Source organism: Leptinotarsa decemlineata, unplaced genomic scaffold (assembly GCF_025532065.1).
Source record: "Leptinotarsa decemlineata unplaced genomic scaffold, Ldec_3_MD MMD2_tig00026299_RagTag_RagTag, whole genome shotgun sequence".
In the NCBI taxonomy this organism is placed as follows: domain Eukaryota; kingdom Metazoa; phylum Arthropoda; class Insecta; order Coleoptera; family Chrysomelidae; genus Leptinotarsa; species Leptinotarsa decemlineata.
The window spans coordinates 1260417-1277095 of record NW_027412676.1 but is presented as its reverse complement, the minus strand read 5'-3'; the positions used below and the strand labels follow the sequence as shown (position 1 = coordinate 1277095).

At 35.6% G+C, this 16679-nt stretch overlaps 1 protein-coding gene across 10 annotated transcripts in view; it reads right to left on the bottom strand.

The window, feature by feature from the left end:
• The window catches only part of LOC111508188 (hyperpolarization activated cyclic nucleotide gated potassium channel Ih), a 298974-nt gene that overhangs the window by 7669 nt on the left and 274626 nt on the right, over positions 1-16679 (bottom strand). For 4 of the 10 annotated variants that reach the window (XM_074180651.1, XM_074180654.1, XM_074180652.1 and 1 more), the window contains 3 exons: positions 15641-15859; positions 12160-12424; positions 5642-5930 (listed from right to left, as the gene is read on the bottom strand). In XM_074180651.1, the coding sequence (XP_074036752.1) occupies positions 5642-5930; positions 12160-12424; positions 15641-15859 (773 nt within the window). Of the gene's footprint in view, positions 1-3592; positions 3680-5641; positions 5931-12159; positions 12425-15640; positions 15860-16679 lie in introns of all 10 variants that reach the window. The other 6 variants (XM_074180653.1, XM_074180658.1, XM_074180655.1 and 3 more) reach the window with 3 other exon arrangements.

Below are 16679 nucleotides of genomic sequence, written 5' to 3'. Positions count from 1 at the left end.
GGTAGGCTTTCAGTTCAAAGAAATTATATTATCTAAATTTTTGATCAATTGTGATATAACTGTCCTTTAAAAAATATTACTTCAAAAATTCAATGACAAATCTGGTTTGAAACTTACTCCACTACTTTGGAATTCTTGATAGATTTTTTGGAGATACACAATTTCCGATAGAATATGACCTGTTAGGAATCACACGTTAAAAGGTAAGGCCTCGTTAGTCCTCAGCTCGCAGAAGTTTCGACTTTTGAGAGTGGTCGTTCGTAGAGGGGTGATAGCTAGTTAAAATCTGAAGAGATTTTAACAGATTTAACAGATTTTTTTTAATATTAATGAAGTTATCACCTGATATATACTAAGAATTCCGATTATTTTCATAATTGGCGGTACTGTTTCACGTCTATTACAATCAACTGTATATTTATTTTTGTGATAGATTTCAAAGGACCGAACAAACTTAAAGATTCACCAAACATGTGTAAAATAATCCAAGTTGATCAAGGACAATCTACCTACTTATTTCTGTCAATCGTCTTGTTTTGTCCGAGACCTGTAATGTGACTTTAGTTTGAAGAGTAAGATTATTTTCACATAGTTATTTATTGACTTCCATATCCTACCATATCCTACCATATCATATCCTAGTTACAAAAACTCCCAATCGTAACGAAGTTGTCCTAAACAACAAAACAGTGAGGATCCTTTTCTAGATGCTCTTGGTGACACCAAATTGACTGGCGAAATGTGCATTGAGAAATTAGCCAAGCATAATTAACCTCCAACGTCAAAGAGTTCTGGCCGTTTAAAGAGCAACATCAAACGATTTGAAGAAGTAAGTTTACATACCAAAAGATCACGAACACATTCTTGCTCACATCGATAGGTGCTCGCAACGATTTGTGACGAAACACTGAACATCGCCGAGATAGAGAAATCCTTATTTTAAAGAAAGCTGAACTTTGCTAACATCTATGTCTGAATTGAGAATCACGAACATTGTGTAGAATATCTACTAGTTTAGTCACTGATCACAAAGGTAAAAGAATTCATATGAAAGATCAGAAAGCAACTGGATTGAGAATATTAGCCGCGTTGAAAGAAAGTCTAGAATGAAACTTTATGTTTTTTATCACTTTTATTTGTAACTAACGTTACTGCAGTTTCGTCCAATACGGACATTTTCAAACTTATACAATAAACTAACAATGATTCATTACATTCGCCATTATATACCTACTAGAAATAGAGGTACTTGACTTGATTAAGCACCTGAATTTACAGTTCACAATGCGGATGTGTCAATTTAAAAATCGGCGAGTAAACTAAATCGATTTGATCATTTAACAGGTTGAAACCGCAATGTTTATGCTTGTGGATTTCCCAGGATTCTAAATAATTGAATTTGCAACCCTTCCTGGCATAGTGCAGAATTTCCGTATCGTTTAGATTCGGAAACTTGTGGTTGCATGCCAAGGAATGGTTTGTAAACGTCGAATATTTTTTCCTAGTCTGAAGGACCTTTCATGTCCAGCATACCGTTTTTGGAAATTTCGGCCACATTGTCCCACATAAACACTATTACTCTCCGGGCACTTTAACTGCAATCGATTTTCACAGTGGTACCTAGTTCAAATCAATGTAAAAAAATGTCCAATTCATTTCTAGTGTTATGACTTGTGCGAAACCGAATGAAATATTGTTTTTCATTAACTCTTTCTTAGTTCGCAGAACTAATATTGAAACTATTATAAGTTGTGATACTTTTAGATACATGAAAGAACCGAGTATCAAATCAAATAGAGCAAACATATTATTATTGAAAACGAAGCCTACCTATCTTTGACACATTAGTACGAAATGATTAGTTGCAAATAAATTTGAAAAGCTACACCAGTATATTCCCTCAATGTGTACTTCAAGTGTTGAACGTTATACTTGAAACCCAATGCTGTAAAAATTCTGATTTAATTTTTTTGCTTGTGTTTCAACGGATTTCTGGTACTTAAAATATCAATGAAATATATAACATAAAGCAGAACTTTTTGACAGCACACCCTAAATTGTTAAATTGTGTTTCTACTAAGGAGTGTTGTGTTTTAACAATTATGTGTTTTCTATCGCCTTTTATTGTGTGTCTCTGTGTTAGTGTGTGGTGTTGTTTACCATATTAACTCGAACTAGGAATTCTCTTATACACATTATGGACTGAAAATTCACTCAACTTATTCATTGACATTGACTTCTTGGGCTATGAGAATCATGCTTTGTATATTGTTTGCATTTTTTTATTCATTTGTCACAACATGCGCCCACGCCTTAAGAAATACATCACTATTTTTAACCATGTAGAACTTGAAACAGATAAATCTATCAGTTGAAATATCTCGTCATACTTATATCTTACTTCGGAATACTTGTACTTGTAAGGTTACCGCTTCTACAGAGCAGAAGAACCGAAGAAGGGCTTTAATTATTCTGACGATGTCAGCCACTCGTGTTGGGGAATGTTGTGAAACTCGCTCAAAAAGAACGACAATCAACAATCCAGAAAAACGACAGATACAATGGCAACTGATCAATGTATCACAGACATATTATTTTAAAGTTGGAGTGTCTGGTACTATAGAATTATTAAGAATTCAAATTGAGGAAATTATACATTTAACAATTTTCAATACTTTACACAACCAAAATTAAACCATCTTCAGAATATTACATAATATGTACATATACTGAGTTGTTGACTTCTGTGAAAAAACTCATTGGTTATCTGAACACAACAAAGGAATTTGTTTAATATATCTAAAAAGGTTGTGAGTTTGTGTCCCTGTTCTAGAAATGTTTCTATAGGACTACAATAGACAGCGATTCAAATTCAGCATTATTTTGAGATACTTGCTTCCTCTCTGTTAGGTGAACTCGGGTGGGTTTAATTTACCTAAAGGGTTCACCTCTATTTTCAGAACGATAGATATAGAAGCATACTAATGGGATTTCCAGTAAATAATTGTGAATTGTGGTTTTGAATACCTATAGAGTTTTATTTTCATTTATAGGTATCATGATAATGCAAAAGAAATATTTGTCATTTATTTCTAACTAATAACCAATATTTAGTGGAAGATCTACATGGTAAAAAGTATATTATGAATTTAAACTATTCAAGGAAATAAAGAAATTGCCCAAGCACATGCTGTGGGTTATGTTTCTTCGTAAATATCCACTTTACCAATAAAATGTCTGAGTAACTGATTAGTAGAACTCAAAATTTGATTGGAAGAGAAAGGGTTGCATGAATCGCTTGTTTAGAGATTGCAGGTTACATACAATTACACATTGATAAAGAAGTAGATAATGGAATCTATCATCAACAACCTATTCCACAGAAACTATATATTCTATTTCAAATATAGTTCAACTATTGCTGCCCCACGTTGGGCACCGAAGTAAATTACTGGTGGATCGTACTAGAAGATTAATGCTTTCGAATAATTCATACTTTACGTTTTCGTGATGGACTATAGCGAATGGTATCAATCCTTGATCCGCCAATCAAATTCAGATTATACTGAACCGTCCACTTGTAACAACTTACTTTCGAGATACCTCTTCGCTATTAGATTTATCTACGGCACGTTAGAAATTTGATACCTAATAGATTAATGTGAATATTTTTCAAAATCTGGAAAAAATAAAATAATTTTAGTTTCGTCAGCCAAAATCAGCAAAACTAGCTATACTCTGTACACATCAAGCTACATACGCAATGTCAAATGTTAATCTTAAACGCCACTAGTCATCACTATATTAGTTGAGAGTTTAATATGGTAAACACACAAAAAGAGAAAATACCAAAACCTACTGAGTTGAGGTGAGAAATGATAGTCGGGTTAGTTGTGTCATATAAGTACCAACAAAAGTATGAAATATGAAAGAAGTGGATAGGTCAGTGAAATGATGGGAGTTTTTGAACACAAGATCTGATTTTATCATTCGTATCTATTCAGATCATGGATCGATACACTCCCAATATTCTTCAGGGTGATTGTGAAATGCAGTAAATATGATTTATTCGGTACAAAAAGAAACTGACATGATGAGAATCATCAACATAATGAAAATATGTTGATATGGATATTAAATGTAATATAGACCTGCTGCATAATCAAAAGTTGCAGTTGCGGAAGGTTTGTTTGAATTCAGATTGAATTATATGTCATGGAATTGGTCAATACTGAGATGAGAATCCATAACTTATTCAAGTAACACTTTATTGTGATATTTTCACTAGACAGTTTACAAAACCGCAACACGTATCCAATTAGGACATGTACGTACAATTTGTGCTTTATATAATAACAATTTAATTCCCATGACCTTCTACTTACTTAATGATTAATCATTCTTTCTGAGCTTTCTAAGAAAATTTTAAAACCCATTAATAGAAAATGTAATAACCTAACTATAAATTTTCACATTTATCGGTAGCCAAGCGGTTCGGCGTGGGTGCTTTGTTCACTCACTCGAATTGACTGCCGTGTTGGTCGGTGGTTCAAGCCCTAGTCTGAACGATCGATCTTCACTTGCTATCGCCCAACCCGTGTTAGGAATCACACGTTAAAAGGTAAGACCTCGTTAATCCTTAGCTCGCACAAGTTTCGACTTCTGAGGGTTGTCGTTCGTAGGGGTGCGACAGCTGGTTAACGGAAAAACAGATTTTTAAACAGATTTATCATTTTTCAATTATATGTGGTCATTCAATAACTTCAAAGCACTTCAAAGAATGAGTTTTACATTTTGAAGTGAAAGGTTTGAAATTCAATCTTTTGGGATTACTTAGAAATTAGTAGACTCAGGAGTTTTGAAAATTCACTTAATGACTGAATAGAATTAAATTCTTTCCACTTATTATTTTATTAAATTTTCATTCAACGGGTTGGTAAAATTTTCCTTCATCTTTATCTTCTTTTCTTTTAAAAAACTGTTACTAGTTAAATTTTTTTCTAAGAACACCTTTTATCGTGAGGTCTTTCCCAATCGACGTCAGAAGTCTTTCGTTTTGTATTTTGGAAGGAGTGAAGCAAATTTGTCTAAGTATGCAATATCAGAAACAATATTAAGGGTCCCGGATAACGCACGGTTATCCGAAGGCCGAGTAGTTAATTCAAAAGATAGCAACCACTACTTGCGACCATTATTTCACAGGCAACCTTGTGTTATTGAACAAATAAGCTTGTATATAATTTCCAGAACACAAAGTAACAATGTAATACCTGTTTACACCTGGTAACCAGGAGGTTGCGACCGATTGAGAACCAATGACTTTTCTATTGTTATTAATTTATTATTATATGATATATGGAATATTATACATAATTCAATAACAATGGTAGCTTTTTAGATATCATCATGCTTCTTTAATTGAAATCAAGTTTTATTTTTTTGACAGATACCTGTAGCTCTCCGGATCTCGTTCTAAAAGGAGTTTTTATTTACTTAACGGATACAATTGACCGAATATTATCTGTACTGCATTGAACAACCAGTGAAACATTTTACCAAGAAAGATGAGAGCACACAGCAAACAAGCGATATAAAACGAACATAATTGAAATGAAACCTCTCCAGGCTTCTTTATACCAACCAACGCACTGACCTCTCCGCGGCCACCGATTCCATTGTGCGACGCATCAACGGGTATTGATCTAGTACCGCATTGAAATGGTCGACGGACAAAGAGAAGAGGTTACAGTACGTTTCCGATCTGACGGATGCCACTCTTCTGGCGTTGGTCAGCAGGCAAATTTCTCCGAAATAGGAGCCGTCACTGAGGCTAGTCGCTACTTCTCCGTTGGCCATTACTATGTCGACAATGCCCTCTTGTATGAAGTACATTTTGGAACCGATCGTTCCTTCCTTTATAATAATATCACCTGAAACAAGTACAGAGCGTTAACTCATCGTTAAAAATATCGAGAAAAACATAAAATATTAAGTTGGCGTAACAACAAACAATAATCTTCGGATGATTGAAGGTTTTTTATGATAACTGCTGATTCGGTACTTTGGCCCAAATGGAGAAATCCAATATATATTCCAATAGTATCAGTAACAGTTTGCTTTTTTCTTATGAAAATAACAGCTGCATATGAGATCGGTTACCACAAGAGCGCTGCCCGATAGAACCAACGAAGAGACAATAGCTGCAATGTTTGAACTGTTTATAGCAAAGTGTCACGTATTACCGTTACGGATAAGTTAACGGAATACATAAATTGTGTCCCACTATAAAAAAGCCATTTTGAGGCTTTTGGATCATTGGCATTCCATTACGTAGACAATAAATATTCTGATTTATTACTACATATTGGAAAATATATACTACATTTAAGGAACACAATGCGCAAAAACAATAAATAAAAAACCATCTGAACAAAAATAAATCAATTGTAAATTTGTGGTCCCGGGCGAAGGGAAAAACAAACGCGGTACCTACTTATCCAAGAGTTTATTTCATACTAATTTTTTTGTTTTCAGAAGATGAGCCGTCTCATCAACATATTTTATAGCGAGTACCAAAATCCATCGACATACGTCGCCTCATAACAAATAATAATAATAATAATAGTTTTTATTTGCATTCAAGTACATGGTCCAATATAAACATAAAAATATTTTAAAAAGGATTCCACAAAAAAAGGCGGTCCAACGAAAACTTGACCCACCCTGTCAGAAATGGACGTGTTATCGGAAATTTCAAAGAACACGTCAATTTTTATTTCCAGGGGGACTAATTGTAATATGGACATCATACCCGAAACTTCAGCCCCCTGCGGTTAGCAACTACCCTTCTTTTTCATTAAATTGCATGGGGAGTCGAGTTCATTCGTTATTGAGGAATCAAATGTTCAACGTTTTATTTAGGAAAAACAGAAAATTCTCTGTCGTTCATTTTATTGAGGATATCAACAAAAGTAATATCAATGCAACACAATCAACGGTTGAAGCGTTCAAAATGATCTCCATCTAGTTCCATACAATAATACAGTCTACTTTCGAAAGCGTTCCTTATATTATTGAAGATGTTCGGAGTGCTAGGAATCACACGTTAAAAGGTAAGACCTCGTTAATCCTTAACTCGCACAAGTTTCGACTTCTGAGGGTTGTCGTTCGTAGGGGTGCGACAGCTGGTTAACGGAAAAACAGATTTTAAACAGATTTTTCAAACAGATATCGGCATTCCCGAACAATTCTCTGTCGCAGGTCTTCTAGATTTGTAGAATTTATTTAATTAGTAGTAAATGTTTTGAAATGGTCGACACTGCTAGTTTTTTCTGCACTGGTAGTTTTTGTTGAATCTAGTTGTCGCAGAACAAAAATTAGATAGTTGGCCACTGTCACTTCTTCACTAATTATTACTCAGTCATCCTTTTTCACTGTGTTCCTACATGGTTTATTCTACTGAAGGAAGACTAGATTTATTCTACTGAAGGAAGAATAGAAATTGTTGCAACTTATTATCGAAATAATGAATGTGCTAAAGCTGCTGCAAGAATTTATAATACGAATCATCCCGATCACAATGTGAGATATCAATACGTTAAACAGTTAATGGATAAGTTTCAAACTTCAGGTTCTGTTCACAACAGAAAACTGAGTATCCCGTCTTGTCAGAAATGATAGAGTTGAAGTTGCAGTTTTAGGACATGTACAAATGGATAATCGACAATCTATCAGACAAGTAGCTAGAGCGTCTGGTGTATCAGCTACTAGTGTTTTTCAGATTTTGAAAGCCTACAAATTCCATCCTTTCAAAATAAGGCTAGTTATGGAATTAAACAAAGATGATCCTGAACGTCGACTTCAGTTTTGTGAGTGAATAAACATAATTGTCGTGAATGTGAATTCACGATGTGAATTCTCATTTGGTGATGGAAACACATTCACAAACTCCACAAAAATTGAATGTCTGGGCATTATTGGTAATCATATTGTTGGACCATTTTTCATTGAAGGTAATCTCAATGGAGACACAAGACTGGGTAGAAACTATGATTACACAAATTTTAGAAAATTATGACAATTTAGTAGAATATTAAATAACATTCCAGCAGGATGGTGCATCCCAACATGTTGATGTGAGACATTTTTTTGGCGAACGCCCAGTGGAGTGGCCAGCTAGATCCCTTGATCTCACACCGATGGACTCCTTTCTGTAGGGACACCTGAAGTCGAATATGTACTCTACTGAGCCTAAAAATCTAGAAGACCTGCCGCAGAAAATTGTTCGGGAATTTAGAGATCTTGAGTAGACTGTATTATTGTATGGAAGTAGACTGTATTATTGTATGGAACTGAGTGGAGGTCATTTTGATCAATATATCCGTTGATTTTGTTTCCAGTGATATTATTTGTTATTGATTTCCTCATTAAAATGAACGACAGCGAACTTTCTGTTTTTTCCTAAATAAAACGTTCAATATTCAATTTCTCAATAACGAATGAACCAATGTCGAAAAAAATTACAGAGGTAATAGAGGAATAAAAGACCTTTCAAATGATGTGTATTACTCGACTCCCCATGCCACTGAAAAAAATAGGGGGTTAGTTGCTGACCGCAGGGGGGTGAGGTTTCGGGTGATTTTCATATCAGAATTAGTCCATCTAGAAATAAAAATTTACGTGTTATTTGAAATTTTCGATTACATGTCCGTTTCTGACGTACAGGGGAGGTCAAGTTTTCGTTCGAACGCCCTGTATAAAAGCAGTTGCTTCGGAAGCATTTTTTCTTTCCTGTAATTCAATGTTTACATGAAAGTGGTTGTTTCGAAAGTAGATCATCAATATTCTATGTAAGTAAATATAAAAATATAGTGTCAGACAAGACCCATTTCAACGAACATAGAGTGAATTTTGCCATACTGAGCTCCAGAAGCTTCCATTGCGTTCCTGTTTCATTTATGATGAGTGATTTGTATTGGATCCTCATGGAAAATTCTTCCTCTTCCTCTTTGTGCTAGAAATTGCACGTCAAAGGATAAGATCTCGTTATTTTCAGTGTGAATTTTATTGCTTTATTGTACGATTTTTACTATAATGGGTTTTATGAAAACTGCGACACGTGCAGCCCTAGAGGTTTTATTGTGGCTCAGGCGTATTCAAAGCCAAACAAGTAAATCCAGTTTATCAACGAAGCTGATTTGATTGGTGGATCCAGAGTATGCGCTCTGCTATAGCGGACTACACACATGGTTCGCCGAACCCAGTGATGGGAAATGTAAACAACGGTTCGCCATTTCACCAATTTCATTACAAGAAAGAAGAAGAATAGATCGCAATGAACCAAGCAGTGGCTTCGTGAGAGATGTGGTCTCACCTCAATCTCTAATATCAGTTTAGGGAGAACAGTGCGACATATTACACAAATTATTCAACAATGACCGAAACAGAATTCAATTATTTATTGAAACTTGTGACACCCTACATATCAAAACAACTCACATGAAAAAGTCGATATTGGCCGAACATCGCCTCGTTTTTACACTTCTCTATCTAGCTACTGGAGGAAACTTAGTTTTTTTTTGCCATATCAACACAAGCACTGGGGAAAACAGCGAACAACGGTTCCCCTCCTCCACACACAGACGAACTTGGTACGCCCTGCCGGTAAACCGAATAAATGTAAATGGCGAACATGTTTCATGCGAACCAGGTTCCCATGTGTTATATATTATCACATTTAAGATTGACAGACCATGATACATTTTTCTCAATCTAGTGTGTCTGATCGGCTGTAGGTAATCAACTGTGGTTAGGAAGTAGGTCTGCGACACATTACAGGGAGGCAATCTCTATGGCAGCAGGGTGCTTTATGCATCAACTAGTCTGGAGACGCCATCCTGATCCTCTCAGGAAACTTGTAGCCATACAGGCAGTAATGTGTAGCTATAGGATCGTAACTGTATATAATGATTTGAATATATTCCTATTGATCGGTCGATATTGAGGTCGAATGTTCCAAAGTGCAAAATTTCTAACCTTACCATTCATGCAGATCTTTTTTGCCAATGGTTTGGGCGAATTATCGCTTGAGCGTAAGCGTTTGCTGACCTGCGTAGTGGGAGTTTGTTTCTTCTCTTGATGCAGATTCTTATACTGCTGCTCAAAAATTTGGGTGCAGGGCAGATTCATTCCATCTGTATTTTCAAAGTTATTTGAATATGCCTTTCTAGACCATCTTTGGTGTTTCATTGAAAGGCACAAGATTTTATCGAATAAACAACATGGGTTCCAGGACGGAAAATCAACGTCTACTGCTATTTTATCTTTCTTCAACCAAATAATCGAACATATTGCAGCTGATGAATGTCCAGCAGCTATCTTTTGTGATCTAAGCCGAGCGTTTGACTGTGTTAATCATGGAAAACTATTAGAAGTATTAGAATCATTTGGTTTGAGGGGACTCCCACTGAGATGGGTTGAATCATTTCTGACGGGCAGGAAACAATATGTATCTATACAAATAACCTCTGATAGTACGAAATATAAAAGAAATTCTGAATGTCAAGATGTCGATATGGGTGTCCCGCAAGGGTCCATACTGGGACCCGTGTTGTTTATTTTGTATATCAATCAGATTGACTGCATTTTGGAGAGTTGTCATCACTCTGCTTATGCAGATGATTTATCATTGGTGTTGTCTGCATCTGACACTAACTTACTAAATGCTAAATGTAGAGATGTGATGGATAATATATCAAAGTTTTTTAATGAACGTTCTTTATTTTTTAATACGGAAAAAACAGAGGTAGTACGTTTCCACAATCGCCAGAAGGTGACAAAAAATCTAGAATTTATAGTAAATCAAACAATTTTGACAAACACTCAAGAATCTGTCAGATTTCTTGGGGTGTATTTGGATGAATTTCTGAGTTTTAAAATCCACTGTGAAAAACTAGTAAACAAATTGAATTCCTTGAATTTCCTTCTTTTGAATCTTAGAGATTTTCTCAATAAGTCACAGTTACTGGCATTTTACTACGCCCAAATTGATTCAAGGCTGAGGTATAATATATGTCTCTGGGGAAATTCCACCTCGGCATCGGATGTTTTCATTAGCCAAAAACACATATTGCGTACTTTGGCACATATTTCATTTAGGGACTCGTGTAAAACTATTTTCAAAATGTGCGGAATATTACCTCTCCCATGCATTTACATTTTTGAAATGGCTGTTTATGTTTTTAAAAGTAGACCATATTTCGAATTGAATGAAGATGTTCATGGTTATGACACTCGTAGTAAACAATTAATGTCCATTACATTTGCAAAAGTGAATATTGCATATTTTGCTCCCAATTACATGGGGCCACGAATCTTTAACACACTCCCAGATACCATAAAACAACATAAAAATGTGATACATTTCAAAAAAGACTTGAAACAATTTTTATTAGACAAATGTTTTTATTCACTTTCTGAATTTTTAACACAAAATTAAAATCATTGCATGTGCCTGTCTTATCTTGTATCTGTATTTTATATATATTTATATTTTTTAACAGAACCCTTAGATTTAGTCTGGACAATTCCCATACATGTAACTGTCGACGGGAAATAAAGATTTATTATTATTATTATTATTATTATTATTATTATGAGATATCCTGCTCTTGAGACGGAAAGTCGCTTCCTGGCTGCACCACCTAGCTTCCTAGATTCTTGCTCTTGATCTGGTGATACAGGAAATGCAGTTGCGGTTGTTCAGTCAATTTTCACCTTTGTGCCAATTTTTTAGTGGTATTGAATCGGTGATAACTTCAATTCTTGAATTTTATCCGGAAATTTTGTCTTTTGTTTCCCACTACATCAAGCGGTTGACGATAAATAGTTACTTGTGTTATATCATCGAAAAGAAAATTTTATATCCCATCACATAATCTGTAAAAATATACAATTCTTGACTTAGATTCAGTTCCGGTTGAACCGAAATAGGGTTTCAATTGCTTTATCGTGAGGAATATCGGCTTTGTTCCGGATTCAACATTTTTCAAGAAATATAATACAGTAACTACAGTAAAAATTGATAAAAATCAAAAGTTATTTTTTCACGGTTATAGTAGTAAAATACAAAATCAACGACAATCAGTACATTTTACTCACCAGGCTGGAAGACTTCATATTTCAACTTAGTAACGACATCGGACACGAAGTTGGAATCTGCATTGGCGAAGAATGGCACCGAAGCAACCAAAGACCTGCAGTTGTAATTGATGACGTCTTCGCGGAGCTTTTCCGAGAGTTCCCCCAGGATGCACTCCTCATCAAAGAATTTGCCTTGGTAGCGATGCTCGAAGTACTCGGTGATCCTCTGGCGCATCTCTCGCGGCAACTTGCGGTAAGCCATATACTCCTCGACTTGCTTGACCTGTTTGGTACAGTTAGGAAAATGCGTAAAACGTTTTGTTGATATTCTGAAGGCAGTTATGGAATAGAATCATCGTAAAATCAATACCTGAAAAGAACCTGACAAAATCGCAAATTTTCTTCAGTGGAAATGTGGAATGGAATCGTTCTTTTCAGGCCACAAAAACATGATTTCGTCAGATTCATTATACATTTGAATTTGCTTGTGCTGTATAAAGTAAATAGTTTGACACATAATTTCAAACCAGTAAGAGAAAACGATTGAAGAGAACAAAATCTGAGCTGCTAGGCCGTGGTCGAATGGAATCTGAAGTACCAATTGTTTGTTTATTACTGCGACAAGTCATCTGAGGCATATGTGTTGTTTGCGAGGACCAAGGTTATATCTTGAAAGCTCAGTCATCCATTGCCAACGACTGACCGTCAGTCGTTACTGAGACTTCGTTCTCGCAGACATCGCATACGTCAGCGATGATGTCTGACGCAATAGTAGGCGAAACATTTGATACTTTAGGTTTTATTTCGATCACGGCCTACTAGCCCGGTTTTGTTCTCTTCAATCGTGAAAACCTATGTTCTCATAAGCAATAGGCAGGTCGGTAGCCAGGCGGTTCGACGTGAATGCTTCGTCACTCACTCGAATTGACTGCCGTGTTGGTTGGTGGTTCAAGCCCTAGTCTGAACGATCGACTGTCACTTGCTATCGTCCAACAAGTGTTAGGAATCACACGTTAAAAGGTAAGACCTCGTAAATACGTAGATCGCACAAGTTTCGACTCCTGAGGGTTGTCGTTCGTAGGGGTGCGACAGCAGGTTAACGGAAAAACATATTTTGAACAGATTTTTTTTAATTAGAAGAGTGTTTCCACAATGTCCTGAGTGCAGGTTACATCACTCTTCAGGAGACTTGTAGTGGACTTATCATATGGTGCTAGTTGGATCAACTCAGATGAAGACTCACGAACCTAAGTTCGTGAGTCACCATTCCCTACCCTAACAGTGGGGAATATACTGGAGAGTATTCTCTAGTAAAAATAAATTGCAGATACTGGGTCTCATCTTGCATGGCACGGTGAGATACCATTTTAACGGCTTAGGCATATACCATCGGCATACAGGAAACATCATGAAACTGCAGTTGCTAAAGGAATCGAAATTCAGAGAGTTTTCTGCCTATTTAGACATAATTATGTTATTTCTCTCTTTGTTCTTTGTTGTTGACAACAATATTTTCAAAACTTTGAGGTCATATTTGATACAAACCAAAAAAAAAATCATTAAATTCATTATTTACAGGCGATACACAATACAAGGTACGATTTTAGTAACTTTGCAAATCAATTATCCTAGACCAAAAATATCTACATTCGCCGAATTCAATGTTCACAATATCAAATGGCTTCGATGACCCATAAGCCATTATACAGCGTGACTCACGGTCGATGGTAGGTTAGACGTTTCTGGAAAACGCAAAGCATGATTTTTCTGAAAATTTCACCTCTCACATTTCCTTACCTGTTCTATCGATCTAAAATATTTTCAGCATTGCGGCGGTGCCACTTCTATCAAAAAGTCCTAGCAATTTTTTTTATATGGAACACCCCGTATATTAATACATTTTTGGAATCGCTCTAGTATTTTAATACTTTTTTGTTAATACTGTTCTATACCTATCTCTCTCTGTTTTCGATATAAAAAATTAATTGTGCTAAATATGGTCCAAAACATAGCCTTAATTGAAATTAAGTACATCAGTACTCTCAATTCATGAAAAGTTGATATTTTGATGATAGTTTGGACAAACTCGAAATATTCAAATAACACCACGAAATCGACTCCATATCATACAGGGCGTGCTAAAATTACTATTATTTCCATTGTGCATAAAAGTCATCAAAATATCAACTTTTCATGAATTGAGAGTACTGATGTACTTAATTTCAATTAAGGCTATGTTTTGGACCATATTTAGCACAATTTATTTTTTATTCCGAAAACAGATAGAGATAGGTATAGGGCATAATTAACAAAAAAGTATTAAAATACCAGAGCGATTTCAAAAATGTATTAATATACGGGGTGTTCAATTTAAAAAAGTAAAGTTGCTAGGACTTTTTGATGGAAGTGGCAATGCTGAAAATATTTTAGATCGATAGAACAGGTAAAGAAATGTGAGAGGTGAAATTTTCAGAAAAATCATGCTTTGCGTTTTCCAGAAACGTCTAACCTACCATCGACCGTGAGTCACGCTGTATAGACAAATACTCAAACAGCTCAACATCAACATAGCCTGTGGTTTCAATGAAGTACCTGTAATTGCACTCAAAAATGCGCTAACCAACATGCATCAGTGTTCTTGACTTACAAAGGAGCATTTTGTTTGAAGACTGTTTGAGTTTCAACGTATACTAGAAAAGTATCAGAAAAATGTTTCAACTATCTAAAGACCAGTTGCTTCACAACCAGTGATATCTAAAATCATGTACGAATTTTTAAATATTTGAAATGTTTGAACATCTCAAGCGATCATCGATATCCAAACATCAGTTTTATAGGTGATTGTGATATACCCTGCCATCATGACACAATTCTGCTAGCTGCGTTAATTGATTTGTTGGGTGTTGAATTGAGTACAATCTTGGCACAATCATACTACTGGAATAGCATAGTCAGCTCCTTAGAAACGAGGAACATTTGGAATACACCTTAGCAATTCTATCGAACGATTATTCATTTTATTTGGAGTCATGAATATCATCTTACTAGGACATCAAGTTATCATCAAGTTATGAACCACTTGTTTTTCTTTTTGAACCAAACTAACTCAAAAAAAGCAAAGGTCAGATGCTTTAACAGTTTCCATAATATCATTGAGTACAATTCTATGCATATGCAACCTATTTCGTAAACAAAGAAGTAAAATACTAATTTCTGTGAACCTGCTAATATTCTTAACCTTCGTGATCGGACAACTCTTTTAGTGTAGAAAATCAGGGGAATTTGATTCGTTTTATATATTTATTACGTTATGAATGTATCAAAATTTAATTTTTATTTGAATTCGAAATGTATCTCAATTGATTCTGGATTTAACTTACTACATTTGGTTAACCATGAACCTCCTGTAAATTAACTTACACCTATTCGCATGATAAACTATATTGATATTTCCTTTCAATTGATGAAAAAAATGGTGGTGCCTTGCAGGACTCTTTACCTTTTCGCGATACTGCCTCCTAGAAGAATCCAAACTCTGAATAAGGTTAGTGGCGTGGCCGAGAAACAAGGCGTAGCAAGTCGCTCCTGATATCATGGAAAGCATCGTTAGCCACATATCCGTCAGAGACTGTGGTGGAAACCTGCCGTATCCTATGCAGAGCATATGGGACATCGCCTTAAAGAGTGCCCAGGAATACTGTTCCAGCCAGGAGGCTTCCTAGAATGAGAAATATTTTTCTTATTCGTGCTTCGTCCATTACTGTTCTTGATTTGAATTATAGTGCAATATAGTATAATAGAGATTTTACGGATAAATTCAAGTTGTGGTTCTAGAAAAACTTTAGATCAAGTGAGCCAACAACATCAAAACATGAAATTTGAAAATTGTTAGTTTTGCACAAAGAAAATGAACAAGAAACTGGACGAACAAGGGGACAAACAGAAGGCCACCATTACTAGCAGTAACAAGAACATTATCAGGTGAAATTCTGAAATCTCCGATGAGCCGTCATCGAGGGCCATGCACTGCCAGCTAGAGATCGCTGATTTGAGTGAGAAATTTACTAATCAATATATACAACAACTCAAACATCGGGGCCGTATCTATGAATCATGGATGAGATGTGACCAATCTAGAAAGAAGATGATGAGAAACTGATCCAAATCTGACTCAACAGAGGAGTTGGATCTACCTGACAGTATGTCTTCAAGCATGATGCAACCGTTGTTGCATCATGCTTGTTGGGAATAATATGGCTGCTAGTTATGGAATGTCTACAGAATTGTATTTCATTGAGGAATCAATTATTGGGTCAGTTCTGTAACAGAAATTGATGCAAGCACATAAACTAAAAATACATGTACAACACATTTCTCCTAGCACAAAGCAACAGCCTTTTCTTCGTCGATATTAATGATTGAAAGAGAGAAGACTATCTTCAGACCTACCATTAGGAAATGGATAGAAAGAGTCAATGAGTTCACGTTACAACGTCTACGGATTTCCATTTACTGAATAAATAAACTGTAAGGAAAGA